Source organism: Andrena cerasifolii, chromosome 1, assembly GCF_050908995.1.
Source record: "Andrena cerasifolii isolate SP2316 chromosome 1, iyAndCera1_principal, whole genome shotgun sequence".
Classification (NCBI taxonomy): Eukaryota; Metazoa; Arthropoda; class Insecta; order Hymenoptera; family Andrenidae; genus Andrena; species Andrena cerasifolii.
This window is the reverse complement of record NC_135118.1, coordinates 11,820,476-11,834,044: the sequence shown is the minus strand read 5'-3', so window position 1 is coordinate 11,834,044 and position 13,569 is coordinate 11,820,476. Positions and strand designations below refer to the sequence as shown.

Sequence of the window (13,569 nt, the reverse complement as noted above, 5' to 3'; positions counted from 1 at the left end):
ATCGGTAAACTTTGGCAATAATCAGCAAATTGCGGTAAGGTACATTTAGTCAATTTGAATATCCTGCTCGAATAGACAACCAATTTAAATGCCAAGGTCAAGTAAGGACTTCAAAGATTCCGCCCGGAGTGACGCCTCTTATTATGGGTGCGTTCCACTTGCACCAAAATCGCCCACTGCGCACGTTATTTCCATGGAATACGCATGGAACGCACCCTATATCTCCTCTTTGCTCGTGCTATGACGAACATATTTTTCCTTTTTGGGGTTTTTTAGTCTCTGAAGCGGACACCGCGGGCACGGCGCTTCTGCGGTGCGTCGTCGCTAGGGAGATTCGCCGCAACAGTTAGCTGATTGGGTCAATTGGGATCTGACATCCATCACCATGACATCTGGTGGCGGAAAGTAGAAGCGCTCGTTGGGTACACATCAATCACTACCTGTTCTCGTGCCGTTGCAAAAATTCTGCTGAGTGGGATTTGAACCTGCAACGTGCAGCAAACGCCGAAACTCGGACGAGAAACGGTTACTGCGCGCATGCGTATTTGTTTCTGCAACACAAACACATGTCCGAAAATGTTCTTTAAATATTGTTCTCGAATGTCCCGGAATAACACGTTGTACCTATATAATCTGTTAATTTTCAGTTTGTATGGAACTGTAAAATGGATTTGTTTATAAACATTTTACGAGATCTACGGTTCATCTTTTGACTTGCTTTCCGAGGTCTACCGCTTCCTAATGTACTATTTGTTTTTAAAATCGTTTTATAATTTTTGCCACTATATACCCATTCGTATTAAATACTCTGCAATATCTGTATTTACTCATCTCGATTTAAACATTTTAATGATGCTGCTTCTCTGGTTTTGTTAAGTAATGTCTACTCACCACTTCTATGATACAAACTTACGCTTACACATGTGTTGTATAAAAGTGACACTGCCTAAATATGAAACAAAAGGCAAATAAAAACATCTTTCCTAATTTTAAAACTTCAATATGTTACTCATGTTCTGTTATTAAGTACAGGCTTCTCTGTATGTACATTATATTTTTGTACTAAAGATTTACATATAATAGTATATTACAGTAATGCCCCATTAATATAGAAATGGACTCGTTAAGCTCGACACGCGAGCTGAAAAACAATGTTGTCACTTGTCACATCGGCTGACAAAAATTGAAATTTCTACAATTCTCTTTTTTTTTTTGCTGTCCGAGTAGAGCCCAAAATTTAAGGAATCAAAACGTGTCGTTGTCTCGTTAACATTGAATTGGAGGACCTGACACTTACCGTATTAACGGGGCACTACTGTATATGCGATTCATTTTATAAGGGAAAAATAAAGGACTAATCTGGATGAACGTAATGCCATTTTTGTATTAAACATGTATAAAATTCTTCATTAATAAAGGATTTTGCATGCGATTGCAAAATATTTTGGAAATAAGGGCCTTTATATCACTAACAAAGGAAACAAAGGATTCTGGATTTCCTTTTGACACATGTACATGCATAGGTAGGAAGAAAACCACGAGAACCGTTAAAAACAGATCAATTTACACCTACAATAAATTTATTCGTATCCTACCTCTGCATGTGAAAACAATTCCGTTGAATTAATAAATTATATTTACATAAATTTTTCAGATGGTTGTCCTCTTCATCGCATTTACTTAGTCTTCACAAAAGACAACAGCAATTGTTAAGGGCAACAAAATTGTTATTATAATTATAAATTTGTTTCGGACAGTACGAAATAAAGGACCCAATATTAGAAAATAGTTGAGAATATGACTTGTTGCATAATTTATTATACAATTAGTATAGATGTCATTAAGGTGATTCTCTGGTAACTGTCTTCGTTTTTCTTATGGATATATCTTGTTTGGTAAATTGTATCAAGAAACGAGTTTACACATCAACCAAATAAGCAATAACACTAGTACACAACTGCATTTCTAATTAAACTATAAGGTTGCAGTCACATTTTTGCGTTTCATTATCATTTATAGCATCAATGCATCAGATCCCTATTGTTTTTACTTTTATTAATATCCAACTTCATTTTTTTCATGGGTAGCGTGGACACGTAGTACTCTAAGAATCGAGAAATGCCATGCATTAAGACACTTCCCGTCTTCGTATCTCATCTTTTTCTGTTTTAGTAGTATCATTTTGCGACTTATCTCCTGGACCTTCAGGTTTAGAAGATGAACATTGTTTATCAGAAATATCATCGTCACCTAATGCTATTCTTATGGATTCCACCAATCTCAAGGGGCCACTATAACTTTGTTTTTTACCTATAAATGAAAAAATCACTTTTGTTAGAACAACAGATGTTAGTAAGATGCAAGATTTCAAAACCAGATACTATTATAAATTTGTTGCTCTTTTTTGTTAAGGAAAATTCTTTGCAACATGTTTAGCTTCATCGTAAATAAATACAGTAGTGCCCTGTTACCTGACCAGGACCATAACTGGCCATCTACCTCGGCATGTAGAGTTCCAAGAATTCGTGCGAGCGATTGAGAAACATTCAGTGCGAGTTGAGATACCGATACCCGGGCGGAGATAGCGAGGTGTTAAGTCGGTAGGTTTTTAAAACAAACATGCTTGAGTGTCGGGACAAACTAGCTCCCCGAAGCTGGTTCCAAGAACCGATGGGGACAGCGACGGTCAGCTAACGAGGCGCAATTGCGTATAATCTATAATTTTGTCCTAAACGCCCACTCACCTACTTTAAGTTTATCCAAATATAGCCCTCTTGATCTTTGTAAGAAGACCATCATTTTCATCGCTTGGTTTGTTTTGTACGTTCTGTCTCGCTTGAGTTTTTACCTTCGGACCTGCCATGTCTAAAAGAATATGCAAGCCAATGATAAAATGGTTGTTACACGAGCATGTGAAGGAAACGCTCCGCATTAAGTTAAACAACTAAACACTTTGTTAACACATTCTTTCCACGTTTCCAAAACATGTTCTTTTTATATCTCATTAAATACCAATGAAACGCATGTATAAATTTTTGCATTATTTATTTCGTTAGCAAGGGCAGGTACACGTAAAGAAACTCAAGCGACACACTAGCCTTATCTAATATGATTTCACCGAAAACAGAAATGATTCAAGGAATGTCACTCAGAATCTTTAGAGGACTTCAAACACATTAATATTTAATCTATGTAAAAAAAAAAAAGGAACGTAGACTCGCGGATGTTTCGCTTCCTCTTTATGCATTATGGTTCATCATATTTATTCTTACCATCTGTTTTATACGTTATTCCATATATACTGCCGGGTGTATGTTCTTCAAGTTCAGCATAAGCTTGCAATAATGCCAGTTGTTTGTCATTCAATTTTGAAGGCACTGTTACTTTAATTTGTACATAGTGGTCTCCATACCCCATCCCATTCACCTTTTTCAATCCTTTGCTGTTAAGCCTAATTTTGGTATGAGATGAAGTACCAGGCCGAATTTGTATAGTATGATCCTCATAAACGCCTTCTATTCTTATTGTGCCGCCAAGAACTGCTTGTGCTAATGAAATCTCAGCATCTGTATGTATATCTGCACCGTCTCTTCGAAAGTATTTTGATTTTTCCACACGGAATGTTATAAAAACTTCTTTGTTACCCACAGCCATTCGAATTGTTTGACCATCTTCGACACCAGCTGGAACTGGGACCGTTACTTTTTTCCGTTGCACCTGTTATTACATTCAAATTTTATAGAAAATGCTTACAATAATGGTCATAGCTGTTCGTACTCGAACAACCCTAGTTTCTACTTAATACGAAACTTAGAAGAGTCTGTACCGTTTGGCCTTTTCCTTCGCATTCGCCACATGGAAATTTAATAAACATCCTGGTACCATGACAATAACGGCAAGTAGAGCGCATCACAAAAGGACCAGTGCTAATTGTCTCCATTCCAGTTCCATTACAATACTTGCATGTAGTAGCTTTCGTTCCGGGTTCGCATCGTGAACCTGCACACCTTGGGCATGTGTCTACCACATTTAACTGGACATCCTTGTTCACTCCCCTGGCTGCTTGTGAAAATGTTAAATTCATAATAACCTAAAGAAAGTAAAAATTTTATTCACTTATATACAAGAGTATGATCGTTTTCGGAATATAAGTACCTCTTGAGCTGCTCCGAAACCAAATTTTGACTCAGCGAAATCTTCAAAGTCGCTAAAAGCACTGCTTTGAAATCCAGCTTCCCCGAAGATTTTTCTAAACAACTCTTCTGGATTGACCGATGATCTAAACTGCCAATTCTGTCCAAAATCTTTGGCATGACTAGCACCCTGCCCCATTCCCATCTGCTCCGATGTTGCTCCCCATGTATCAAATTCTTTTCTCTTAGTATCATCGCTTAATACTTCATAAGCTTCGGAGACCTCTTGAAATTTTTTACTAGCATCTGGATCTCCTTTGTTTGTATCCGGATGATATTTCTTAGCTAACTGGTAATAAGCCTTCTTAATATCTTTTGCAGAAGCATTCTTGGCTACACCTAATATTTCATAGTAATTGCGCTTTAGAAGAGTGTTCGTGGTATGTATCCCTCTTTGAGTTTGTATTAAACTTCCAATTGTATCTGCAATTTCATTAAAAAATATGCTAAACTAAAGTAACTCCTGAGCAAAGTTTATGCTTGATAAGTCTGAAGACCAACCACCAAAATTTTGTGCAAACAGAAATTATTTACATAAATGGTGACAATTCCTTCAGAAATTAAATTTAAAATAAATACTAGAAAGATAAAAAAAAAAAGTAGTCTTCACCAAAATTTAAATGCACAAACTTTGGATTTGTAAGCTAGTATGCTAAGCAATCTACTAGAATGAAATATAATATATGCTCTTTTGCTTTAAATACTCGAGATGTACCATTACTCTAGCGAAAATTAAATGTTAAGACATTTTGTAAATAATATGCATTTGCATAAGTATTCAGATCTACTTATTTTAGCTATAGATTCACACTAGTTGTTAATACTTAGGGAGAATCTAAAAACTAGAACAAGGAACAAGTCTTGTCTATACTAAGATATAAAAAATTAACAGGGATCATGATCGCCTTGTGAAAAGATTGTCCTTATTACGAGATTCAAATTTTTCCTGTTTGAATTTTTTATATCTTCGAATAATAAAACAATTTTGCACAGTCTTTAGCGCACAGTTATTTTTTACACATGAAAACAATATCAACAGATCATTTTTAATTTAACTTTGGGGAATAGATCTTTTTTTAATGAACTTATATAAATATGTATATATATCAACTGTTGGAATTAGTTATGAAATGGACTGATCAATCACGTTATAAAAGATCAAGGCCAAAGCTAGAACAATACAAAGTATTAAAAATGAAATGTTTATAATTGAATGTGTCTATTTGTAAATCTTGAAACACGGATCTCGATGGTTCGAAATGTTATATGTAATGATATGTACATTAATGCATTCAAAATGAAATATCAGTGATTAAAAACTACATTATTGTAATTATAAATCGATGTAAATAGTAAAACGAGAAAGCATGTGACGTGAAATGGGGTTATGTTCCACTTCGAAAGCTTGGTTCCTAAGGGTTCAAGAGATAAACTACCAGACATACGTAAAACTCTGAACAATTAAAAATAAAAGATCCCCGCGAAATGCCAAAACTTATTTAACGTGACAATAACTTCGAAATGTAGGATGTGCTATCAAAAAAATGCGTGATGTAATCTGTACTTTTCGTGGTCAAAGGTATACGTTACTTTTTCCTATTTTCTTTGAGTTCCAGTTGCCGACATTTAGTACTACTGTCGTGATAGATCGATGACATGTACTGCATCTTTGCACAACGCCACACGACAATTTACTTAAATTACTACTGTTGATTAAACTAATTGTTTTTGGTCGAAAAACGATCGCTAGCCCTTTGCCGGTCGCCATGTTGAGTAAAAGACGCATGGTTCTTCTATCACGTGACACATCAAGCAGACAGCATGTTTTCTAGAAACTACGCGTATGTGTATGCCGTATATAATCGGAATAAACTCAAGTGGTCAGAGCGAAATAACGAGAATGCAACAGCGGGTAGCCAAACAGTGTGGTAGGAATTATTATGTCCGATGCAGACGACCGGTTTGCGGTAATCTGCCGCCGCCGCCGCGAGTTGCCGCCGCGTTTCAGCATACATAGATTTATATGACGCAGTTCACACGGGACGCAAATTTTAGCTACGGGCATGTTTGCGTTCGTCAAAACGAACGCAAGTGCACGTAGTGCTTGGCCGCGAAGGAACGCTGCTGTTTGGCGGCGAGGCAGTATATACTTATGTATGTTGGAAAAGCATTTTGATATGCTTCCATTTGAATATGAGTGTGTATGAGTGCGAGCCTGTGTGAATAGCCATGTGGTGAAGACTGCGCATGTGCAGGCCGCATGGTAACGGACGCGTAGTGGCAGCGTGCTTAGAACATATATTACTGGAAGGTGCATTGAGAGGCCGAAACTAAAGATGTAAGTATTCGAATGCGATTAATCAGGGAGTCGAGACCGAAGCAGAAACTGAAATTCAGACCGGTCATATATCAGTCAAGTAACTAGTAACCGTAACGAAAGTGGAGAGAAATTCTGACCGTAATAGTGAGAGGATGCAAAAGGGAACCGAAGCTTCTGACCAATTGCACTCGGGAATCGGGGACCGGTCGGTCGACCGGTCGCCACTTAATGTATGGAGCGGTCCGCCGACTGGTCAGGGCTCCGCGTCTGTGATGCCAGATCGGGGACGGGTTCCCTCGAGAATTTCCCCCACCTCGCGCACACTACGCCGCGCACGCAGTGCTCCATCTCGCTTCCCCCTTCGGCCAGAAAGAAGCGAGAAACGAACACTCGGAATCAGGGGGGCCAAGCTTCCCTCTTACGAAAGTTGAAGCAGAGTTTGTAGCGCCTCCTACCAATGAGGTGCGTACTAAACTGTGAATGTGTGAATTGGTGTGAATCGGGACGTATGTGTATGTGTATACGTGTAATGTACCGTTTACTTTAAAACCTGTCCACGGATCGTCGCGCCAGCGACACGTATGCAGCAGATAGAAGGATAAACATTGAAATTGAATATTTCTTCTTTTCTTAGGAAAAGAAAATATATTCAATTGCTTTGTATATCCTTCTATCTGCTGCATACGCGTCACTGACGCGACAATCCATGGTCAGACGGCCTTAGAAAGGGTAAACCAGGGAAAGTGAGGACACTTCCTCGTGTCTGCGCCAAACATTTCTAAATGACGACGGTCGTCATGGTAACATTTCACCAACGTCGAAAGGTTGTGTGTCGTGCTCACTGATACACGTAGGTATGTGTGTGTGATGTACCTAGCGCCTCCTACCAATACGGTGCTAACTAAACGGGAAAACTTCAGCCAAACAAAGACGGCTTGGTCCCCCTGGGTGGCACAGAACCTTCCTTAAAATGTAGGCCTATCTTACCTACGCTTTGTCTAAATCTATATCTTCTTTTTGGTAAAAGAAGAATTTGGTCCCCTCCTACGGAAAGACTGTAAGAATGACGCATAACACCTCTAGGGCCGGTATGAACGTGACGCGGTAGTCAGACTGTCCATTTTCCCAATTTTTGATAACCACAAACCGAACCAACAAATTTGCTCATGAAGAATCACCACTAACATATCGAATTGACAAGCTGTGTATTTAAAAGCAGTCTAGCACACCACTTTTACCTGTCACATCGCTTATCGTTTCGACGTTGTGAAAACGAGTATTAAGATTCGAATCGTTTATTTTATTATTACGTTTAAAGAAATAGGAAAGAAGATACAATAAACAAAAGTTCCTTAAAATAATGCAAGGAAATGTGAAAAGAATAAAATAATGTTGAGAAGGAAGTTGATGTATTCAACATCTTGTACTGATGTCGATAATTCCAATTATACTTGTTATAAAGTAATTATGTATAAGGATTGTGCAGGTGTGAAATAAAAAAATTTAATAAATTTAACCGAGAATACCTCGTCCGTGGTCGCATTCAACTTTATCGATACAGAATCGTTTACGGGAGCACAGACGAGGTATAGGATAGACCTATCAACCAATGCATTTTTCTGTCACCGGTTTGGGGGAGTCCTAGAACCACCTTACCATTTTTGTGTCGCATGCAACGTTACCGATGAAGCCTCGAAACAGATTGTAACGCTACGTGTGGTAGGAATTAGAATTCAAGAAGTCAGTCGAAACCCGCGATTTACAAATGATTCTGTTAGAGTAACAATTTAAAGATCGTTTTATAAACGTATTCCGTGCAACGACCGAGAAAGAAGGATCGCAACAAAACAAGAACACATACGCCTTTTAACCTTGCTATTCTATTCAGGTTTATTTAACGCCAAACAAATTTATTTAACATAAAAATTTATATAAACAACAACATTATTTGTGGAAGACATGTGTTCATGAGTTCAAAATCATCGAAGAAATCGACGAAATGAAATAAATCACGCAAAACCATCGAAGAAATGCATGAAATAGAATAAATCATGTAAAACCATCGAAGAAATACCTACCTGAAAGAGAATAAAATTCTGATTAGATGTCTAGACCGAACCAAACTCACTGAATGTAAGTTTCGCTCGATCTGGACCCTTAAACTAGATCGTAGGCTTTAGCTTGATATCGTTTTGCAAGTCGCAATGCTTGAGAAACGTTACCAAGGAACCGGGCACACCAACGCGGAGGTACCTACGAAAGTGACCCATCCCGAAACAAACACCGATCCCATCCACCCTCCATTTCAATAAACTCATCGCGTCCGTCATTGCTTGCAATGAGGGAAACGATGATTTGACTCTACTATTAGTGACAACCGCGAACGCGAAAGCGAAATCGAAAGAGAGATAGACTGACGATTATCGTCGATCTCTCTGCACTTATACAAGGTACTCGTATTCTACATTCTACAGCATGCATGCAAGAACATCTTAGCTAGCTACCAAGCTAGCATAATTCTAGGCCCTCTCTAGGGCCCACGAGCTAGGCCCTCTCTAGGGCCCATGACTAGGACCCTCTCTAGGGCCTATGCCGAAGGCCCTCTCTAGGGCCCCTGTTCTGGGCCCTCTCTAGGGCCCACAAGCTAGGTCCTTTCTAGGACCTAGAATACCAAGCAGCTGAAAATTGAAGCTAATCGAAAATTTTACTTTACTTTCGCGATGAAAAAGCAATTAGAGCACCGGTGCTCTGGACAAATTTCCGATACGCAAAAGGTTGATTTTACTTTCGCGACGAAAAATCAACACGAGCTTCCGTGCTCTGTATAAATCATAGATCCGCAAAAATTTGACTGTAAATTCGCGGTAATAAAACTCTACACAAGAGCCGCGGCGCTCTTGAAAATATATGGACGCGAAAAAAGCGTGGACTCTACGATCGCATTACCGGCGACCATAAAAGATCTTGCTGGAATGCAAGATTGCTAGGAAGACTAGTTTCATTGAGACCCATTTCAAAAAATTTCGCGGTGACTCTATTTGACTCGATCGATCCGATTATTTTACGAATTATTATTAATCGATATAAAATTGTAAGAATCGCGAGCAACAATTGTATTGATTTATTTTATTTTTTATTTTGAGACAGACACATGCATGTCACTATCTACGAGTACCTTGTATGATCAGCTCAATCGATGCTGCTCTTTCGAACACACATGCATAACGTTTAGTGGCGCATCTTATATAATTGGCATTAGTTTCGGGAACATTTCTACGATATTTCGTGAATATGGTTTAGAAAAGGACCACGCCATAAGGCTACTGCCTAGACGCCCTAGACCATATTCGCGAAATATTGCATAAGAGTTCCCCAAACGAATACCGACCATGTGAAAAGGGCCTCTGCATGTCGTGCATTTGTGTTGGAACGGCCAGAATCGAAAGAGCTAAGTAGCTGTACTACATGCACCCCCATTCAAAGAATGATAAAATGACTCACCGTTCGCTGTCATCATCGGTACTGCATCTCTGCAAACTCGTAACCCTCTGACCAGCATCCCTGAGACCAGCTCCCCTCTGATCACCATCCGTCTGACCAGCATCCCTCTGACCAGCAGCTCCCAGACGAGCACCCCTCAACTCAGCCCCAGCTTAGCTCTCAACGTTGCAGCTGCAGTTGGACTCGTGCATGACTCTACTTTCGCGGTGAAAAAGTTATTAGAGCACCGGTGCTCTCGACTAGCTTTACTTGCGCAAAAACACTGACTCTACGATCGCATTACGGGCGATCACAAACACTATAACTCAAACCGACAATTTATATTTAAACAGCAACTTTTAGCGCTCCTGTTTATTAAACGCGCACATTTCATCTATTTCACATTTCATCTATTTCACATTCCTTAGTTTCTGAATGTGTTTTTGTTGGGTAAGGTCTTTTTGCATGCATTATGTAGGAAGCTTATCCTACCAAATGCATTGCATGCCTTAGGTATGATGCTTTTCCTTCCAAAATGCACGCACAAAGATTACGACCCACTTATACAAGGTACTCGTATTCTACATTCTACGGCATGCATGCAAGTACATCTTAGCTAGCTACCAAGCTAGCATAATTCTAGGCCCTCTCTAGGGCCCACGAGCTAGGCCCTCTCTAGGGCCCATGACTAGGACCCTCTCTAGGGCCTATGCCGAAGGCCCTCTCTAGGGCCCATGACTAGGACCCTCTCTAGGGCCCATGATTAGGACCCTCTCTAGGGCCCACGAGCTAGGCCCTCTCTAGGGCCCATGACTAGGACCCTCTCTAGGGCCTATGCCGAAGGCCCTCTCTAGGGCCCCTGTTCTGGGCCCTCTCTAGGGCCCACAAGCTAGGTCCTTTCTAGGACCTAGAATACCAAGCAGCTGAAAATTGAAGCTAATCGAAAATTTTACTTTACTTTCGCGATGAAAAAGCAATTAGAGCACCGGTGCTCTGGACAAATTTCCGATACGCAAAAGGTTGATTTTACTTTCGCGACGAAAAATCAACACGAGCTTCCGTGCTCTGTATAAATCATAGATCCGCAAAAATTTGACTGTAAATTCGCGGTAATAAAACTCTACACAAGAGCCGCGGCGCTCTTGAAAATATATGGACGCGAAAAAAGCGTGGACTCTACGATCGCATTACCGGCGACCATAAAAGATCTTGCTGGAATGCAAGATTGCTAGGAAGACTAGTTTCATTGAGACCCATTTCAAAAAATTTCGCGGTGACTCTATTTGACTCGATCGATCCGATTATTTTACGAATTATTATTAATCGATATAAAATTGTAAGAATCGCGAGCAACAATTGTATTGATTTATTTTATTTTTTATTTTGAGACAGACACATGCATGTCACTATCTACGAGTACCTTGTATGATCAGCTCAATCGATGCTGCTCTTTCGAACACACATGCATAACGTTTAGTGGCGCATCTTATATAATTGGCATTAGTTTCGGGAACATTTCTACGATATTTCGTGAATATGGTTTAGAAAAGGACCACGCCATAAGGCTACTGCCTAGACGCCCTAGACCATATTCGCGAAATATTGCATAAGAGTTCCCCAAACGAATACCGACCATGTGAAAAGGGCCTCTGCATGTCGTGCATTTGTGTTGGAACGGCCAGAATCGAAAGAGCTAAGTAGCTGTACTACATGCACCCCCATTCAAAGAATGATAAAATGACTCACCGTTCGCTGTCATCATCGGTACTGCATCTCTGCAAACTCGTAACCCTCTGACCAGCATCCCTGAGACCAGCTCCCCTCTGATCACCATCCGTCTGACCAGCATCCCTCTGACCAGCAGCTCCCAGACGAGCACCCCTCAACTCAGCCCCAGCTTAGCTCTCAACGTTGCAGCTGCAGTTGGACTCGTGCATGACTCTACTTTCGCGGTGAAAAAGTTATTAGAGCACCGGTGCTCTCGACTAGCTTTACTTGCGCAAAAACACTGACTCTACGATCGCATTACGGGCGATCACAAACACTATAACTCAAACCGACAATTTATATTTAAACAGCAACTTTTAGCGCTCCTGTTTATTAAACGCGCACATTTCATCTATTTCACATTTCATCTATTTCACATTCCTTAGTTTCTGAATGTGTTTTTGTTGGGTAAGGTCTTTTTGCATGCATTATGTAGGAAGCTTATCCTACCAAATGCATTGCATGCCTTAGGTATGATGCTTTTCCTTCCAAAATGCACGCACAAAGATTACGACCCACTTATACAAGGTACTCGTATTCTACATTCTACGGCATGCATGCAAGTACATCTTAGCTAGCTACCAAGCTAGCATAATTCTAGGCCCTCTCTAGGGCCCACGAGCTAGGCCCTCTCTAGGGCCCATGACTAGGACCCTCTCTAGGGCCTATGCCGAAGGCCCTCTCTAGGGCCCATGACTAGGACCCTCTCTAGGGCCCATGATTAGGACCCTCTCTAGGGCCCACGAGCTAGGCCCTCTCTAGGGCCCATGACTAGGACCCTCTCTAGGGCCTATGCCGAAGGCCCTCTCTAGGGCCCCTGTTCTGGGCCCTCTCTAGGGCCCACAAGCTAGGTCCTTTCTAGGACCTAGAATACCAAGCAGCTGAAAATTGAAGCTAATCGAAAATTTTACTTTACTTTCGCGATGAAAAAGCAATTAGAGCACCGGTGCTCTGGACAAATTTCCGATACGCAAAAGGTTGATTTTACTTTCGCGACGAAAAATCAACACGAGCTTCCGTGCTCTGTATAAATCATAGATCCGCAAAAATTTGACTGTAAATTCGCGGTAATAAAACTCTACACAAGAGCCGCGGCGCTCTTGAAAATATATGGACGCGAAAAAAGCGTGGACTCTACGATCGCATTACCGGCGACCATAAAAGATCTTGCTGGAATGCAAGATTGCTAGGAAGACTAGTTTCATTGAGACCCATTTCAAAAAATTTCGCGGTGACTCTATTTGACTCGATCGATCCGATTATTTTACGAATTATTATTAATCGATATAAAATTGTAAGAATCGCGAGCAACAATTGTATTGATTTATTTTATTTTTTATTTTGAGACAGACACATGCATGTCACTATCTACGAGTACCTTGTATAGTCAGCTCAATCGATGCTGCTCTTTCGAACACACATGCATAACGTTTAGTGGCGCATCTTATATAATTGGCATTAGTTTCGGGAACATTTCTACGATATTTCGTGAATATGGTTTAGAAAAGGACCACGCCATAAGGCTACTGCCTAGACGCCCTAGACCATATTCGCGAAATATTGCATAAGAGTTCCCCAAACGAATACCGACCATGTGAAAAGGGCCTCTGCATGTCGTGCATTTGTGTTGGAACGGCCAGAATCGAAAGAGCTAAGTAGCTGTACTACATGCACCCCCATTCAAAGAATGATAAAATGACTCACCGTTCGCTGTCATCATCGGTACTGCATCTCTGCAAACTCGTAACCCTCTGACCAGCATCCCTGAGACCAGCTCCCCTCTGATCACCATCCGTCTGACCAGCATCC

The 13,569-nt window shown here is 40.5% G+C and overlaps 1 protein-coding gene across 3 annotated transcripts; it reads right to left on the bottom strand.

Moving 5' to 3' along the window:
* Window positions 1–1,562: 1,562 nt before the first annotated feature.
* LOC143377706 (dnaJ homolog l(2)tid, mitochondrial) lies at window positions 1,563–6,047 on the bottom strand. 3 transcript variants are annotated; one of them, XM_076829453.1, is made up of 6 exons: window positions 5,784–6,047; window positions 4,156–4,616; window positions 3,827–4,090; window positions 3,273–3,717; window positions 2,749–2,865; window positions 2,170–2,310 (listed from the first exon to the last, which is right to left on the bottom strand). In XM_076829453.1, the coding sequence occupies exons 1-5, from the start codon at window positions 5,977–5,979 to the stop codon at window positions 2,756–2,758; spliced, it is 1,476 nt and encodes a 491-aa protein (XP_076685568.1). In that variant the 5' UTR covers window positions 5,980–6,047; the 3' UTR covers window positions 2,170–2,310; window positions 2,749–2,755. The 3 variants fall into 3 exon arrangements, with proteins under 3 accessions (XP_076685482.1, XP_076685568.1, XP_076685656.1); XM_076829367.1 differs by lacking the exon at window positions 2,749–2,865 and having other exon boundaries at window positions 1,563–2,310; window positions 5,784–6,045; XM_076829541.1 differs by lacking the exon at window positions 2,170–2,310 and having other exon boundaries at window positions 2,743–2,865.
* Window positions 6,048–13,569: the final 7,522 nt, after the last annotated feature.